At 45.7% G+C, this 19,440-nt stretch overlaps 1 protein-coding gene and 1 non-coding gene across 2 annotated transcripts in view; both read right to left on the reverse strand.

Moving 5' to 3' along the window:
• Positions 1-265: 265 nt before the first annotated feature.
• The window catches only part of LOC137658869 (palmitoyltransferase ZDHHC6), a 77,252-nt gene continuing 58,077 nt past the window's right edge, over positions 266-19,440 (reverse strand). The window contains exons 8-10 of the mRNA XM_068393990.1: positions 14,127-14,207; positions 13,640-13,827; positions 266-1,478 (exon numbers count right to left, since the gene is read on the reverse strand). Of these exons, the coding sequence (XP_068250091.1) occupies positions 1,274-1,478; positions 13,640-13,827; positions 14,127-14,207 (474 nt within the window). The 3' untranslated portion in view covers positions 266-1,273. The remainder of the gene's footprint in view (positions 1,479-13,639; positions 13,828-14,126; positions 14,208-19,440) is intronic.
• On the reverse strand, positions 16,046-16,164 carry LOC137659389 (5S ribosomal RNA). Its single transcript, XR_011047509.1, has one exon. It is a non-coding gene; the product is annotated as a 5S ribosomal RNA (ribosomal RNA).

Genomic DNA, 19,440 nt, shown 5'->3' on the forward strand with positions numbered 1-19,440 from the left:
ATCAAGAAATCTTTAGGCTTCAAAGGTCATTTTCATACCGAAGCAACTGGTTCTGATAAAGCAATGGTTTGTACAGATGTACATAGTAAATACAGACTTCTAGAAAACTATAAAATCAAAACAATTAACTAAAACAACGGTAAAGGAGGGTATAATGTAGCATTTAAAGCAAACTACCCATTACTTACTAAACCAGTAAACAACACCTGATCTAAGATGACTTTAAACAATCAATTTGTGAGGATAAAGTTCATTAAAAGTCATGTTTCAACAAAATTATCATTATAATTATGACAGAAAGATTAACTGACCAAATTCAATACATACAAAAGTTACATCCACAGGAAAAAATATATACACCATTTCATTCAATCAATAAGCAATGTACTCCGACTCGGAACATATCAAGAGATGCAATATAAGATATTTACCAAAAAGGGCACTATGCTTTTGATATGACACTGTATCTAATTGTACTCGGCAATAAATGCGATACGATTATCTGTAATCATCTTCAAATCCCTGCCAGAAACATTTCATGGATGGCCCAATTAAAATGTCCTAATAAATCACTCAAATACAAAAGATACTCATCCTCTGGTCAACTACAAATATATCTACCATTAAATCTTTCAGTACAAAATAAGATTAATAACCTGAAGATGATAAAAATGACTTTGGTACAATAATGGAAATATACAGGCTTCATGCTTAAAGAATATAAAGCAGCAATAATCTATGTATCTTCAGGTTAAGTCAGTAAATATGTTTCCTATAACAGAGTCCTGTATCCTCCTAATCACACTCCTCACTCCTCGCATGTCATGGAATTTGCAGAAAGCTTAGAAAAGACGTTAGCTCCAAGCTTCAACCTCAAGCTAGCAAATACAACAAGTGAAATTCTCTAATGGAAAAAGGACAGAATCAGATTAAATGCATCCACCTCAAGATGTGAGCTTAAAAAAACATGCCTCCCTACATTAGACGCATTTCTGTTGTAGCTGCAACAGACCCAAATCATCCAGTGTTGTCCTACCAGACACAACACTTGACAAGAAACAAAGCAATACATCTCATGTGTTACTCTGTCATTTCAAGACCCAGTGAATCAAAAGCAACCATACATACCATTACAAAATTAATGTAGCATAATTCATGACTGCTGAAATTGCTACAATTCTACTGGTGAAACTTTCTGGAGTTTCTCAATACCCAAACCATAATCACAACTGGGTTCTGTAACAAAGCCTCTGTAAGACACTAACCACAGGCATCACCGCTTTTTCTTTGTTTCTGCTGTTCGGCCATATTTTTGCTGGTGGTTAGGGCCAAAAGACGGAGGCGACGTGACTGGTAGGTCAATCTCGTTGTCTGGACTCGAGACCTGGACCGCACAACGACGGGGGAACCAACCTCTGTGTCGAGTTGCGGATGATCTCTTGTTCTTTGGCTCAATGCGCTCACCATATAACCAATACCTGAAAGATTATAAAGTATTTATAAAGCAAATCGGGGTACCAATTATTTCTCCATCATAATACTTTCTAAAATCAGAAATTTTGTATTTTTTCTAATACAAATCTGAGTCCTTTAAGAGGGTACTCACCATATGGCACAAAACAAAACTAATAACAAAAAAAGGACTGTATTTCCCGTGCCATAAGATGACACAAGTGGTAAGACACCCTATATTTAGGTAAGAAATTGTTGGAATGAAAGAAATTGTGGATTTTACAACGTACAACGTATCACAGCAGCAATTCCTAGTTGGCGATTCTACGCTGCGATTTTTTAGTCCGGTACAGTGAATTTTCATAATTTGGGTGTATTATGAAATGATAGGTAAATATTAATTTGCTGTACACCTGTTATCCCAATTTTATTACATATTATTAAAAAAAATACTAAAACAGACGTAGTTGCTACCATCGTAACAATGTTTACAAGGGCTTGTTTACATGAAAGCAGTGTTGCCTAATGCTCCTGGTCAAATTTTGGTAGAGAAGTAAAATTCCTAAAATATTTCCCAAATTCCTCATGTATACATTTTCATACAAAATTAGTTATTGATCAAATAAAGAATTCTTTAGAAATTTCACGAGGTGGATTATTTATTTCTGCTGTTTGTGTGACTCTAGGTCTAGTTAGTTTACAGCCAACTTGGTAACACTGCACCCAACTTGCAGTATGATATTTTTTAAAGTAAAAATTTAAAGTTTCTATTCAGCAACAGCTTTTAAAGTTTCTATTCGGCAACAACTTTTAAAGTTTCTATTCAGCAAAAACTTAAAAGTTTCTATCCAGCAAAAACTTTTGAAGTTTCTATTCAGCAACAACTTTTAAAGTTTCTATTAAGCAACAACTATCTGCATTATTTTGGAATCCAGGCAACAAAGTTATTACCAATATATAAAAAAAATCAACAGATAAATACTGCATAAACAACTGCTAGGATACCATTAGTTGGCATGTTTGCATATAGATGGCCCAAAGAATCATCACTCATCAACTGCAAAACAAAAAATGACAAATTTGGATATAATTTGTATTTCTGGGCTCGAACCTGTGCCGCCCAGTGAATAAGCTCCATTTAGCACTTATTCTTAGGTAATTTACTGCTAAATATACCAGAGAAAAAATGTAAAGGAGTGCTAGGTTAACTAGCTCGCTCACCTATTGGTGTCGGTATAAAATTGGGCGTATAATCCAGAGGTCCCGCACTATTTAGATTAATCCACGACAGAAACCCCAATACTGTAGAGGAGAGCCGTTCAACCTCACTCGGTACTACTAACAATGCATCCGCTCAGAACCCAACTCCTTTTAGCACGACGAGTATAGTAACCCGCATTTTTGTTGTGCTCTCGATTTTGGTTTATTTTCCATTGAATTATGGCTTCTTCGTCGGTTTCCCAGGAGACACCGTCTAAGTTAAGTACCAAGCTGGGTTTTACTGTGTTTTGAGCAACCTAGATCGTTTAATATTTATATTATAGGAGTTTATTCTCTTCGTTCATATCGATCTTGCTTGATTTCACTACAGTTGGTACTCCTGTTTTTGAGAGCTTTTAAGTTTCACTTGCGGTGTTACTATGTGTATTATTTTTATTATCAAATATTATTTGTTATTGTGAATATTCATTATTTAGCGTTTAGAATCCTCGTGGTTCAATTTTAGGGCCGATATCATTTACGTATCGTTATGGCTGCCGACCTTCGTGCTAGGCGGCAATGTTATTTTTAGCCATCAGGTGTGTCTTTTGTGATTTAATTATTATGTTGCATGCCTTGCCCAAAATTTTCTATGTGTTTATTCATATAATTTTTAACGCTATTATTATTATAATGAATATTTGTGCCATTACTCCGTTTGATCTGTCTGGTTGGGGATCGTCAGTTGGTAGCCCTGCTGCCTCGTATCACGTGATCCTCCCCCACGCTCCCCCTCTAGCTAGGTGGGCGGCTAGGCTTCTCCCCCCTCCACTAAGGGACCGTTGCCTTCCCTCCTTTTAGAGGGGGTAGTTCAGTGTTTATGGACTTTGTCCTCCGGGTGGCCCAGCGGGTTCGTCTCTGTCTAGTCTGGTTGGCCACCGGTCAACAGAGTTGGATCCCGGTGCACCCTATTTTATATTCACTTTTCATTCTGGCTTATGTTATACGAAACCCTCCGGGTTCGGTTGGCGGTTCTTAGCTACAGTTCCGCCCCCCCCTATTATTTTATAACATTGCCTATGATGATTATATATGACAGATCACTACCCCGGAGTCCCTAAATGAATTGGTATTGGATATACTTTTATTTCCCGGCCCGGGGTCTACCCCGCCCCGGGAAATCAGACACCATGTGTCTTAATTCCTTGTTATTGCATCCTTTTTTATGCTCCCGGCTTGACCGGAATGGATTGCTATACTTTAGTTTCAAGTTAGACTTATGTTTAGGCCCAGGTCCTCCGGTCCCGCCCCTACTTAAGAATATTACAGTTAAGCTCTAACCTTGCGTTAGACCTATGTTAGGCCCGGGTACTCCGGACCCGCCCCTACCTAAGAATATTACAGTTAAGCTCTATTCTTGTGTTAGACCTATGTTAGGCCCGGGTCCTCCGGACCCGCCCCTACTTAAAGAATAGTACAGTTAAGCTCTAATCTTGTGTTAGACCTATGTTAGGCCCGGGTCCTCCGGACCCGCCCCTACTTAAGAGAATTACAGTTTCTCATATACTATTCTTTTTATAGATGGTGCATTGTCTGACGCCGGCCTGTGCAGCTGTTCTGCACCAGCCTTGTGGCCACTCCGTCTGCCGATCTCACGCCCCTTGTGGGGTTCAACTGGAAGACGTTGTGGTATGGCACCCGGATAACTGTGTGATTTGCTTCGACCTCATCACTACCCTTGGATCTGACTCGGTGAGTCCCGTTGGCTATATTGCCTTCTTATTTATTTTACTATTAGTAAGATATCTATGGTCTTGAAGGACCATTGGGAGTCTTCCCTTTTATAATTCCCACTATTATTTCAGGCATCCCCGGAGCAAAAGTCTGCGGCTCGGGCCACACTGAAGGTGTGGGTTGGTGGGTTTGCCCGGAATGTGAAGTCTAAGCGGCCGTACGTCCTATCTGAGGACTACTGCACCATGGTTTACCCCAACGCCAAGTCTTCAGCTGCTGTGGCTAGGCATGTGGCAGGTCCCATCATTGCCCACATTGATGCCACTATAACGGGTCTCATCGACCCAGAGCAAGATCCATCGGACGCCCCCGGAGGTCTGGAGGACAATGTTGCCTCCATGAACCTGGACGTCGAACCAATGTTACTAGACGAGCCGGATACAGGTAGGGTGGTAAGTGAGGCAGGTGTGTCCGGCGCTGAGATTCCTATCCTCAGCCCCGCTCTTTCTTCTTCTTCTGATCGCTCTTCTTTTCATGGATTTTCTGGGGACCGTGATTCGTCTCAACGATCATACCCGGTTCCCCCTAAGGATAAGTCTACTTCAAGAACCTTACCCAAAGCTCGCAAGCCTCACAAGACTTCTCATGGCTCTAAACATTGTACGAACCCGTCTTCAAAGACCTCTGGTTCCTCCTCTAAGTCTCACGACCCGGGAGTTCATTCCGCCCCTCCTGCTGCTAGCCCGGGCCTTTCCGAATCAGCCATGCTTCGCATCGTGTCGGAGATGCAGGCAAAGTTGGTTTCGGAGATGCAGTCGAGGATGGACACGATGTTCTCTAACTTCGGTCAGAGAATTGGGGCTTTAGAGCAAGGAGCTCCGGAGAGAGTCCAAAGCTCTCTCATCCCGGATGCCTCTAAGCTCTCGCCGTTTGCCAAGAACAACCCCTGGCGTATGGCTCTTCATTCCCCGTTCTCAGACGGAATGTTGACTCTGGAGGGCCTTGGCACTCGTCCTCTAGAGGACTTTGAATTCTTTCCTCCTGGTCTGGCATTTCCATTTCATGGTTATGCCAGGCTTACCGAGGAAGCTTTAGTTCGATTAGACAAGGTCCCCAAAGAGACGGTCATCTTCCCGAAGGAGCAAGCCCAATCTGTTTGGGCCAGATTTTTGAACGACATCGGCTCCACTAACACCATGCTGACGCCTTATAAAAACTCCTTTACGATGTTCTTAATGGACAAGAACACCTTGACTCCATGCGTCAATAAGGTGGCAGAGCTTGCCTTCCAATATGCTCTGGAGGAGAAGCCCTTGCCTCCCATCCGAGAGGTGGATCCAATCTCCCTCTTTCTTCCCTCAGGCATTGAGTGTTGGGACAACGTCCATACCACCTTTACCTCCGGCAAGCTTGCAGCAGACTGTGCCTCAGTTTTGTTTAGTGAGAAGCTTCCCCGTCTCCCGGAATCCCTCATTAAACAGGAATATGATTCCCGCCTACGTGTGGGCCGTACTCTAAACTTGGCCACATCCACGGAGTCGATAGCCTTGACTTACGATACGGAGAGTATTTTTAAGTCTCTCAACAAGGCTACGTTACAGTCTTTATATTATGACTTGTATGACTTCGCTACTGCTAAACGCAGATGTCGCAAGCATGTCCTAGCTGAGGCGACGATTAGGCATGAACCTAATAAGCTCATCCGGTCCTCCTGTTGGGGTTCAAATCTCTTCCCCGAGGATCTCGTAGAGGAAGTCTTGGCGGAGGCCACTAGGGTTAATCAGAGCCTTAAAGCCCGTTGGGGTTTGACCCCTAAACGCAAATATGACCCCGCAAATTATCAAGCCCGGGGTAGGAAGAAGCTTAGACCATATACCTCCACCCAGTTCAGGCAACAGCAGAGGGCTTCATCCAACTTCCGGCTGCCTCTTCCTCCATCTTCTGTTGTCCCCGCACAGCCTTCCACCTCTCAGGCTCCTTCGGACGACTATGTCACCGTTCTGCTCTATAAGAGCCAGCTTTCTGGTGCCTCCGCCACTTCTCCTGCCTTTAACCAGTCTTACGAGGCTCATAGCTCTTCCCAGAGGTATGGTAGAGGCAGAGGCTACCACCATGGTTCTAACCAGAACAAAGGCAGGGGAAGAGCCTTTCGCAGAGGAAAGAACTTCCGAGGCGGACGTGGAGGCAACTCCTCAAACCAATACTGAGGTGCAGCAGGTAGGGGGGAGGCTCTATGCCTTCCGCAACAAATGGAGGTTCAGTCCCTGGGCGTTCAGTATCATCTCCAAGGGACTGGGGTGGAGTTGGATTCAAGGACCTCCTCCTCCGAACAAATTTCGTCAACATTCCACTCCGGACCTGGTCGAATTTGTCCAGGATCTTTTACAAAAGAACGCCATACAAGAAACTAAACATCTGAAGTTTCAAGGTCGGCTGTTCAGTGTCCCGAAGAAGGATTCAGACAAGAGAAGAGTGATTCTAGATCTATCCCTTCTCAACTTGTCCATTCAATGCGACAAGTTTCGAATGCTTACCGTCTCGCAGGTGCGGACCTTACTTCCCCATGGGGCCGTCACCACCTCTATCGATCTTACAGACGCCTACTATCACGTCCCGATAGCGAGACACTTCCATCCGTACCTAGGCTTTCGCTTAGGGGACAAAAGTTACTCCTTCAAGGTGATGCCTTTCGGGCTCAACATCGCCCCAAGGATCTTCACAAAGTTAGCAGAAGTCGCTGTTCAGGAACTCAGGAATCAAGGGATTCAAGTAGTAGCCTATCTGGACGACTGGCTCATTTGGTCAGACACCTCCCAAAATTGCCTAAAAGCCACTCACAAAGTCATCCATTATCTTCAATCTCTAGGCTTCCAGATCAACTTCAAGAAGTCCCGTCTTCTTCCAAAATCGAAGTTCCAATGGCTCGGCCTGCAATGGGATCTTATATCTCATACTCTGTGTCTTCCCAGACCCAAGAGGTTAGAGATTGCAAGGAACACCAAACGCTTTCTCAAAGACAAAGTAAGTTCCAGACGACTCCAAGAGAGGATTCTGGGGTCCCTTCAGTTTGCCTCAGTGACGGATCTTCTTCTGAAGGCAAAATTGAAAGATATCAATCGTGTCTGGCGTTCGAGGGCGAACCGGAAGCTCCGGGACAGGAAAGTCCGCCTTCCTCCCATTCTACGGGAAAGACTTCTTCCTTGGACAAGAGCAAACAGTCTGTCAAAGTCAGTTCCCCTTCGATTTCCGCCTCCGGAATTAATCATTCACACAGACGCATCCTTATCAGCTTGGGGCGGCTATTCTCAGCTCAAGAAAGTTCAAGGTCTTTGGACTCCCTTGTTCCGCCATTTTCACATCAATGTGCTAGAGGCCATGGCAGTTCTTCTAACCCTGAAACGTCTCGCTCTTCCCAAGAAACAACACCTTCGTCTGGTCCTCGACAGCGAAGTGGTGGTCCGCTGCCTCAACAGAGGCGGGTCAAAGTCAGGGCCTCTGAACCATGTTCTAGTAGCCATATTCTCCCTAGCAGCCTCGAACCGTTGGCATCTTTCAGCTGTCCACCTGGCGGGAGTCCGGAATGTAGTGGCAGACGCCCTGTCCCGGACCTCCCCTCTAGAATCGGAATGGTCACTCGATCTAAAGTCATTTCGGTGGATTCTCTCTCAGGTTCCCGGTCTCCAAGTGGACCTCTTCGCCACGGAATCCAACCACAAATTGAGAGTATATGTGGCTCCCAATCTAGACCCTCAGGCTTACGCCACAGACGCCATGTCACAGAATTGGGACAACTGGGAAAAGATTTATCTCTTTCCCCCGGTGAATCTTTTGCTGAAAGTTCTAGACAAACTGAGATCCTTCAAGGGACAAGTAGCCTTGGTCGCACCCAACTGGCCCAAGAGCAACTGGTATCCTCTCCTGCGAGAGTTGAGACTATACCCTTACCCGATACCCAATCCGGTTCTGTCTCAGATAGTACAAACACGCGTTGTGTACGCTTTCTCAAACATTCAGAGCGCCCTAACTTTATGGACTTTATGAAGTTTGCGGCTATGCATGGTGCCAATATTGATCCTCAAAACACCTTGTTCCTAGAATCGGATAAACGGGATTCCACCATCCGCCAGTATGACTCTGCAGTTAAAAAGTTGGCAAAATTTTTAATAGACTCAGACGTGAACTGTATGAACTTGAACCTTACAGTCACTTTCTTTAGATCTTTATTAGAATCAGGTCTGGCAGCCAATACTATCACCACTATTAAATCGGCTCTGAAAAAGATCTTCCTAGTGGGTTTTAACATAGACTTAACCGACTCTTTGTTAGCTTCAATTCCGAAAGCTTGTGCCAGACTGAAACCGGTTACTCGTCCTACCCCGGTGACCTGGTTCCTTAATGACGTACTCAAATTGGCTTCTGATACCATTAACAGTTCTTGTGATTACATGCCCCTTCTCAGGAAAACACTTTTCCTGGTGAGCTTGGCTTCCGGGGCAAGAATTTCTGAATTGGCAGCCTTGTCGAGAGACCCGGGTCATATTGACTTTCTGCCTTCGGGAGAGGTCCTTCTTTCTCCTAACAAATTCTTTTTGGCTAAGAACGAAGACCCTCAAAACAGATGGACCTCCTGGAAAATTGTTCCCCTCACGCAAGATCCGTCTCTGTGCCCTGTCACTACTCTTAGGTCTTATTTATCCCGGACCTCCTCTAACTCCTCGGGGCCTCTATTCGTTAGAGAACAAGGCGGTACCATTACTATTAAAGGGATCAGGCAACAAATTTTGTATTTTATTAAACAAGCTAACCCTGACTCTTTTCCTCTTGCACATGATATCAGGGCGGTTGCTACCTCGGTGAACTTCTTTCACCACATGAATTTTACAGACCTCTCCAGGTTTACAGGGTGGAAATCACCGTCAGTGTTCAAGAAACACTACCTTAAACATTTGGAAGCCCTAAAATTTTCTACAGTAGCCGCAGGGAGCGTAGTTACTCCCAGGTAACTCACAGGTTAAGGCCTTGTCTCTTTATCTCTCCCTCTTACCTGCCTCATTTATACCCTATTGTATTCGTTGGTCTCGCACCTGAATACTGTTATTATATTTGTAAATTTTTATATACTCCTGAGTATCTGTATATATTATCACTCACGGCATTATTATACCTATAATTGTTTTTTGGTACTCATCTCTGATTAAAGCATCCTGTATTTCCCTTACGCTTATGTTTTTTCCTTTATTTTGCAAGTTTGGTGACATTTTCTCTTGTATAGATTCACTGGGCGGCACAGGTTCGAGCCCAGAAAAGGGATTTTGACGTAGGAAAAATCTATTTCTGGGCGAAGGACCTGTGCCGGCCAGTGAACCGTCCCAGCTCCTCTCCCTTGGAGTCCCCAAACTTTGGGTGCTAAGGAGTTGGGTTCTGAGCGGATGCATTGTTAGTAGTACCGAGTGAGGTTGAACGGCTCTCCTCTATTGGGGTTTCTGTCGTGGATTAATCTAAATAGTGCGGGACCTCTGGATTATACGCCCAATTTTATACCGACACCAATAGGTGAGCGAGCTAGTTAACCTAGCACTCCTTTACATTTTTTCTCTGGTATATTTAGCAGTAAATTACCTAAGAATAAGTGCTAAATGGAGCTTATTCACTGGGCGGCACAGGTCCTTCGCCCAGAAATAGATTTTTCCTACGTCAAAATCCCTTTTTTCCCTAACTAATATAAACCTGGAGTTATTTATGTGGATATTCTTTCAGCGGCAGCTGGAGGTAGCCATTAAACTTTAAATGCACAGTGGCTGAGGGGGACCCAGCCGCCTCTATACATCCTCTCACAGCTGTGACGTAACTTTTTATTGCAGGCAGGACTTCAGGGGGACTAGTGATGGCGGGCTAATTTAAACAAATAACTCGAGGTTTGTATTAGTTAGGGGAAAAATACAAATTATCTCCGAATCTGTCATTTGTTTCCATACTAACAAACCTTCCGTTATTTATGTGGATGACTCAATCTAAGGTGGGTAGAAGTCCTAGATCTGGCATAGACATTGACCCGGTTTTGCCTAGTACAGTATATGACTGTGGTCTAGGAAAAATTAGACATCTGAAATATACAAAGTGAGTATATTCGCAGCCTGTGCAATTTAGCAATTTAGTGAAATAGAGGTAGTTATTTGTATGACACGTCTGAGTTTTAAAAATAGGAAAAACAACCAAACATACCCATTGTTCCCTTGTAGAAGCAATGGGGACGTGGACAGTATAAAATTATTGCTTATACTAGGCTACACAAGGGAAGTGATAATTATCTGCAAAGGTTGAGGACAGCTTGCAGAGAGGCACATGGCGCTGTACCCAAAGAGAGTGGAAGATGAAGGAAGGAAAGCCAGATATTCTTCTCATTCATCCAAGTCTTAACCTGGGTAACCAATGCCCACAACCAACTGCTACTTGTCCATTAAGGAGCCCGAGGTATCTTAAAACCCATTGAACAGCCACCACAGGATCGATAGTAAACATATCGAGCTTCCTGTGAGTCACGTTTTTGAGGTAATGGGCTGTGAATGTGGATTGTCTTTTCCACACCACCAGCTTGGAGGACCTGCAACACGGAAAAGTTGCGTTTGAGCTCCAGGGAAGTAACAATTCTCTTGATGTTGTGAGCTCTAGGTCGACAGGCCTAAGGAGGATCTGGAGCCAAGGCTCTTTCGATCACTAGAGATATTGTGTTCTTTGTGATCCTCCTCTTTACTCTCCCTGAACTAACAAACAGTGATGTTAGTCTGGGCTGTGTTGGTGCAGTGCGTTTAAGATAGTATCTTAAACTCCTCACTGGGCAAAGTAACAACTGATCTGGGTTGTTGGTTACAGAACGAAGACTCAAAATCTGAAAGGGCCAGAATCTAAGGTCCAGTACCCCCAGATTTTGAGTCTTAGCAATAAACTCAGGGACGAACTCAGGGACGAAGCTGAGCGTCACTTACCCCCATCCCCTTGAATGGGTGATGTCATATGAGAGGCCATGAAGTTCACTGACTCACTTTGCCGAGGCTAAAGCAAGCAGGAACGCCATCTTCAAAGTGAGATTTCAGTCAGTTTTATGGCATAATGGTTCGTAGGGAGGCCCTTTTAGAGACCTCAGTACGCGACCCAAGTTCCAAGGAGGCCTGATCTGTGACTGAGGACAAGTGATCTCATAACTCTAAATGAGTAGAGAAAGCTTCAACGAAGAGGAAATGTCGACTCCTTTCAGCCTGAAGGCGAGGCTCAAGGCTGAGCGATATCCTTTCACCGCCAATACTGAAAGGAGCTTTTCCTCCCGTAGGTATACAAGAAACTCCGCTATTACTGGAATAGTGGCATCGAGTGGAGAGATATTCCTTCCACGACACCAACCACAGAAGACTCTCCACTTGGCCTGGTAGACCAATGCTGAGGACCTACACAAGTATCCGGACATTTGTTCCGCAACTTGTCGTGAAAAGCCCTTCTGAGTGAGGAGACGCTAGATAGTCTCCATGCGTGAAGTCGAAGCGACTACACATTCTTGTGGAAGATGTTCGCGTGTGGCTGTTTGAATTGTCATTCGATTACTAATCTTAGTTAAATACTGGTTTGAACATTGAAAGAGAGAAATGCCAAAAATCACAAGAAAAGGCAAAAATAAGTCATGTTGCTACAAATATAAGGTATAGACTGGCAGGTGTTCTTTTAAATGGGTTATTTTTGTTGCCCTTTTAATCCATCTGGGGACTACGGGCCATGGGCGGCTTAAATATACTTACTAGGTTAAAGTTTGGATATTTTGAAAGTATGGCAGTTTTCATTGACCGTGCCACTGGCATTAGTATCGCCAAAGATTCTCGGGAATGTCCAGAGGCAGGAGAGGGACAAGGGATGTTGCCAACATCCTGGTAGTAGGAGCATGACATCCTATACCTTATACCAAAACACTTTTCTCGGGGAGGGTCAGTTTTGGTACAGTATTGCTCCTCCCACAAAATAATTGAGAAAAATTAGTCAAAGTCTCATGAGTCTAAGCCCAATTGGTCATATTGTGCTTCAGTGACTTATTAATTCTCTTTTGGGGTGGCAGGAATCACCTCTGAGGGCACGGTAACAAGAGAGGAAGAAGATGAAGGAACAGGCAAGGTGATGGGGGAAGGACCACATACTCTTCGATTCCCGCTTATCACTCTCCACTGACATCGAGGATTTTTGGGCTGGTGGTGACCTCTTCACAAGTGGTACATCAAAAGAGGAGGGTGCAGCAGGAGAAGACTTCTGGGTCCTAGCAGTAGGTAATACCTCTAGAAGCTTCTTTGCCAATGGTACACCTTCAATACCTAGGGAAGGATATAACTTTCCAAGGTCCAGGTTCTTGTAAGAGTTGTCGTCAAACAACACCATAATGGAAGTACTACCTTTGCTGGAAGAAGCTGATACCAATGACTTACTTCAAATCACTCCCTGAGGGCAAAGAGGGGTCTCCTTTCCCCTTACAAATTCCTTTGGAGGACACATCCCTGGTGGAATCTGGAGGAAAGAAGGAAACTTCAGCATCAGCTTTGGCCTTGTCAAGTCAGATGTTGTTGAATCCACAATTCAGCCAAAACAAGGACACAGAGAAATACATCGGTACAGCACTACGGCCTTAGTCAAAGCGGGATTTACCCGCCACCAGACAGGTAACCACATTTACCTCGTTAAAAGTTTAAACATCCATTCCAGCTTCCATGAAGTCATACTCTGACTAAAGGATGATGATTTGTATTCGAGTAGGAGCAAACTTTGTTTCCCCAGACTTTGGTCATAGTTAAATTTTCCCCAAATTTTGCAATTTTCTTTCTATCACAAAATGACCGGTCCCTTCTTTCGTCAGACTAAAACTTATTTTTGCATTATTCATGTCCACAGATAACAGATGTGCAATAATTTTACATTCCAAGTTGAACTTCACATCATAATATAAGTCCTATACAATGAAAGGTATCCTACCAACTAATCTTTAATCTATGATTTGCTTGAGCAATAGCATTTTCTATCAAACTTCACAGGCCTCATTGGCGACTTCAAAGGTAATAACCACTACAATAAGCTGAAACATTGAAGTATCAATAACAGTGGCAATCAACTGTTAAATGCCATAACAGGGATTCCACCGCAATTAAATTTCGCTTGATCAGTTTTCCTAACAAAAAGAAAATTTTTTTTTAATCATTTAGTATTAAAGGCACCTTTGAAAATCACTTACTTTTTCCAGCGTGTGACCATGACCTGGTCCCCAATTAGTAAGGGTATTCGGGGCTCATCTGTGCAGGGAGGGTGACAGCACACCCCTATGCCCTTGGTGCATGGGAACCACCACCCAGAAAACTTCTCTACAATCTGGTACTCTCTACTGCGTGCTCGTTTCTCAGCCTTCTGGGCCAGCTGTTCTATCTGTAATTACATCTAGCCCGTCAACAAGCATAGTACAAAAAAAGAAAAAAAAAGAAAAGAAAACAAGCTCATCTTGCCTACAAAGAAACCTATACACACACGACATTAACGTTTGCACCAACCAACCAGTTAGATCAGATTAATGTTCATTTATAACTGATGATATATGCAACTGTGACATCTATCATATGTCGTGCATTTTACTTGCACTAAATTTATTGTATTGGGGTGTAAGCAAACAACAAAAGGAGACAACGCTTAAGCTACAACGCGGCCTAAAAATGGGGAAAGGGACGTACCGTCAGAGTGTACTGATTACAAGCTTCATGAACAGGCCATTCGATACCGTCACCAACTGGCTCACACCAAATATTTAGTACCTGAAATAAAGCACAAAAGTTCCATTATTAAATCACAGCATACAAAAGACATGGGAGAAAAATAGAATACTCTAGAGATAAAATCACACCTAAAGATTATTTCTGATAGAGGAAGAGAAAGGTACTGTATACTGGAGGGCATCTGTGTCGCACAACACTGGACGCATTACCTTGTCCTTTTGGTTTTACAATATATTCACTTTGTCAATAGGGTCTTCCTGGTGCAACTCTGTGATGGATATAAGGGGGATGTGTAGCACTGCTAATAGGGGGGATAAAAAAAGAAAAGAAAAAAAGAAGAAAAAAAAAAGGATTGAGACATATATCATGGCCTGAAATTTTATTTGAAATACAATAATGGTATTTGGATGAAATTCTTTTAACATTATCCATATAAGGTAAACGGGACTATCAAATGCTAATTTCCATTGAAATCTCAGATTCTTTCAAATGCACGAAAATCACTCTATACAAGGAAATCCATTATGCTATGGATAAATCTTTTACAAAATTACAAAAATATATATATATATATATATATATATATATATATATATATATATATATATATATATACACATATATATATATATATATACAGTAGGGTCCCGAATTATGCATGTTCGAATTATACGATTGCTCTTTTCTGCGATCCCTATTTTCCTAAAATAAATTTTCTGTATCTGCGAAAGCTGTTCAAAGTCTGCGTGTCAAGCACTATAAAATGTATCAAATCTATTATCTTTCTAAGTATATTGGTAGCCCTAAATACAGTGATTTATAATAAATGTTACAAAACAATATTAACATTACATCTTATTAACATAATTTCATAATGAATAGTGTATTTAAGAATAAAATTCCACATCAACAATGAAATCAACTGTTAACTGTGCGAGTCCAGCTGACAAAATGTAAACAGAATTGTGGTTACGTTCTCGGCAATCTTTATCTTTCTCCAACCTTACGATAATTGTAATGGTAATCTTAATGATGTTATATTAAAGCATTATCTTTGTTTAGTACAGTATATATAAAAGCCTTATTTTTCCCTCCGGGCATTCAAGGTTTTCACAAGTAGACTGGGTTCGTTTATCGGTAGTAAATAGTCTAAACTTCGGTAACGAGTCGGCAATATTTTGCCAAAATATCTCTCTCTCTCTCTCTCTCTCTCTCTCTCTCTCTCTCTCTCTCTCTCTCTCTCTCTCTCTCTCCCCGTAAGAAATAAAACCTTAGTTCACATATGGCAACTTGAGTTTAAGAATGAAATTAACATGACAATTGTTAGTTGTGGCGATCAATTCCTCGCTTCAGGAGGTACAGGAAACAAAAACACGGCATTCGATTACAACAGCTGATTCTCTCTCTCTCTCTCTCTCTCTCTCTCTCTCTCTCTCTCTCTCTCTCTCTCTCTCTCTCTCTCTCTCTCTCTCACTCTCTCTCTCTCTCTCTCTCTCTCTCTCTCTCTCTCTCGTGTTATACAATACTTACAAATAGATGAAGAAACCAAAATCGGTTTTCTTAAATGTGGGGAAAGGCCGAGAATATCCACTCCCATGCAAGAGGTTCCATAGGTCAACCCATTGCCGGTCTAAATGTTCCGCTGGTCCCATAGGGACCAGAAAGTCCGGTTAATCGTTGCTTGGATACCACCGGAACTTGGGCCGCCTCACAGGGAACTTATCCTGAGGCGACCGTTCGGAACTAGACAGGTCAATGAGGAAAAGAGACCCAGGAAACGTTCCAAGGTAGGGCTGAAAGCTCTCCTTGACTGAGAACAGGTACTGCGACTCTCCTCAGCCTTGCCACAGTCAACTGAAGGGAAGGCTCGGAGAAGGAGTCAACAGCATCTGGTGTTCCCAGGCGGTCACCCATCCAAGTACTGACCAGACCCAACGTTGCTTAACTTCTCTGATCGGACGAGAAGCGGTGTTTTCAACGTGGTATGGCTGTTGACTCAAGATCATGGCTAGAGACTCCAGATGTTGAGGCAGAAGTAGAGAAAGCTCCTAGCAAATTACCATGATCCCTCACTCTTGGTAAAGACCCGGAAGCTTGTCCCGGTGTCGAAGAAGGTCGAACCCGAGCCTACCGGAGTTGACCAGACCTCCAAAAAGCGAAGGAGGCGGAAGCCTGCTCCTGAGCGGCCATGAGGAAAGCAGGGAGAATTCTCTGGGGAAAAACCTGCGATGCCGCGGCGGGATCGCCACACCGCATCTTAAGCAGGAACACCTGTAGTCTAGGCTGAATTCCAAGAGCTTCCTGGAAGATGGATGGAATGGAACCTGGAAGTACCCGTCCTCCCAATCCAGGGCCTAAGGAGTCCTGCAGCCTCGTTACCAGTCTGATCGACTCTGCTGTTCCACGCTGGACAAAGTTTGTTCGACAAACTTGATCAGAGCTGAGAGGTCGACGACGGAACTCCCGTCTCAGATGCTTTCCCAGAAGAAAGGATCGACTGAAGAAGCCGGGGGGGAGCCATCGACGACCCTATGGAGGACCTTCTCCTAAGGCATGGACCCTTCTGCCCAACGGGCAAACCTCTTGCCGACCCCATGGCATAGAGGCTCAGTGACACTGGATTCGCTGACAGTGACGGAGAGATGGTAAGAGCGAGGGGCGATATCCTTGGCTGATCACGGAGATCGTGCAGGAATCGGCATCGGGAAGCTGTTATCCGGACGAGTAACCTTAGGCATCCCCCCAGCGTGAGACCTGCAAGGGGGGTTGCCAATCCTAGAGTTTGTGAACTCTGCCGCTCCCTCTAGGATTATGCCTCCCCGGGAGAGCCTCCCGTGCTACCTGTCCCTGACAGGAAGGGACTGCTATTGTACACCTTGTCTTAGCTGCCGTAGCCGGTCCGATAACTTAGGCTGACGAGGCTGAATGAAGAGGCGTCGGAGGCCTGCAGGGTCTGGAAGAAAGCGCCTTGGAGGAGTGAAAACGGAAGTCGACTTCCTCCGCACAACAGCTGTCCATGACTCTGTCCTTGGGCTCAAACAAGCTCTTCCCAAGGATGGAAGTGTCTGAGCTTGTCGACATCCACGGATGAGACACCCGAGAGGAAGACCTCGGTCACTGCGTCTAGATGGTCCAACATCGAGTTTGCCCGCAAGTTCGAAACTTGGCGACAGAACGCCAAGGTGCTTGAGCCCGAGAGGAGGAAAGTACCCATGATCTTCCTGGAGCTTCCTTGTACAAAACCTCGGGTCGCAACCGAGGAGGGAAAGGACCTGGTAAGCCCCTTCCACGAGATGGAGAAGAGGAAGGGCTAAACCAGTCACCCCTTGCCCGACGGAGAAATCTCGAACCCTTCCAGGGAATGACGAGGAGGAAGGGCTAACCCAGGTTCTGGAAAGAAGAATGTTGCTCAGACCTCCCTGAAGATTCTTCCTGCTCTTGCACGTGCCATGCTCTGCGTTTACGGGGTGAAGACCGTGTCCCGGAAATACGCGCTCCAGAAGACTCGCCAGGCTGGCCGTGTTGCGAAACCCCGACGGGAATCGCGGTCGCAATCGCCCTGGTGCTCGCGCGATGGTAAATCAATGGTTCGCGCGTGGCCGAACGTGGAAGCGCCCGTGCGCGGGCACGCAGGAGCGCAGACGAAAGTGCGCGACAGAAGGAGGGCGAGAGCTGGTGGTCGGAATCCGATAGTTCACAGGCGAGCGATGACCCGTAGGCAAGCAATGGCTACTGCAGGAATCAAGCCGGCGCTCGCGCGATGGAACACCGTCGGTTCGTGCTATGGAACACCGTCGGTTCGCGCGATGGAACACCGTCGGTTCGCGCAAGGGAACACTGTTGGTTCGCGCGATGGAATACCGTTGGTTCGCGCGCGGGCAAACATTGGAGCTCATGTGCGCGTAGGCGTGTGGTCGCGCAGGCACGTGGGCGCGCGGGCGAGCGCAGGCGGTCGGAAGACCGATGGCGCGTAGGCGGGCGATGGCGCGTTGACGAGCGATGGCGCGTCTTGGCGAGCGATGGCCCGTAGGCGAGTGAAGGCGCGTTGGCAAGCGATGGCGCGTCGGCAAGCGATGGCGCGTCGGCAAGCGATGGCGCGTCGGCAAGCGATGGCAAGCGACGGCGCATTGGCGAGCGGTTGTGTGTTAACAAAACGCTAGCGCGCAGGCGAAGAATCGCGCGGGTGCGTAGGAGATCGCTGACGCGTAAGAGACTAGGGATGGTTAGCGCGCATCGCGCTAATCAGAAAGCGCGCAGGTGCATCAGGAAGGTGAGCGCTGATGCGAGCTGTCAATCAGGCGATCCTGGACGGTCAGGAAAAACCGTTGGCGCCCATTGGTGCGTGGCCGATTGAAGAAAGCTGGCGCACAGAAGGACAGAAGTAAAGGTGAGCACTGGCGAGCAGGAGGAAGATCTACGGCAAGACTCAGCTACCGGATATCGTGGTCCACAGCAGGCGAGCGCTAGATCGCTACTGATGGTGTCCAGGGGACCTGTAACGCATGGAAGATCGATGGCGATCGTTGACACGCAGGAGATTGCTGACGAGCAGGCGAACGTTGACGCGTCTGTGGTCGCTGGCGAGCAGAAGAGCGACGCGTGGAATCCTGTGCGTACAGTAGCTTAGAAGCACGCGTAGGCGACCGCGAACGTTGCTGCGCTGGAGCAGGCTGACGAGCCGGATCGCGAGGGCGAGGAGAAGACGAGTCCTTGTCCAAGACCTGAACCGAAGTTCTAGGTCGCGCGGGCGAACGTGGGCGCGTAACAGGAACTGGAAGCGCAGGTGCGCTCTGACGGGCAGGAGATCTAGAGCACTCAGGAGACCGATGGCGCGCAGGGCGCACAACAGGAACAGCAGGATGTTCGGAGTCCCAGGAGAGCGCTGACGAACAGGAGAGCGCTGGCGAACAGGAGAGCGCTGGCGAACAGGAAAGCGCTAGCGATCAGGAGAACGCTGACAAGCAGGAGAGCGCCTGTGCGCTAACACTGCAGAAGGGCGCGCAGGGGAACCCTGACACGCAAGGGAAGCACCCACCGTGGGAGGCAACCCTTTGCCCCGAAGGGACCGTTGCCCGTCGGATGACGAGGTCAGACTGCTGTCCATCTGTACCAGGGGCGGAAGGTCAGGAAGGCGTTGGAGATCGATCCCCGGAGAGATCTAAGGAGGTAGGAGCTGCGGAGCTGCAGGCTGCATACGGAGAAGATTAAAAAAGGCACCTTTTAGCACCCTTATAGGGAGACGGGAGGCCCTTACGACGTAGCGGACGGTGAG

Source organism: Palaemon carinicauda, chromosome 19 (genome assembly GCF_036898095.1).
Source record: "Palaemon carinicauda isolate YSFRI2023 chromosome 19, ASM3689809v2, whole genome shotgun sequence".
Lineage (NCBI taxonomy): Eukaryota > Metazoa > Arthropoda > Malacostraca > Decapoda > Palaemonidae > Palaemon > Palaemon carinicauda.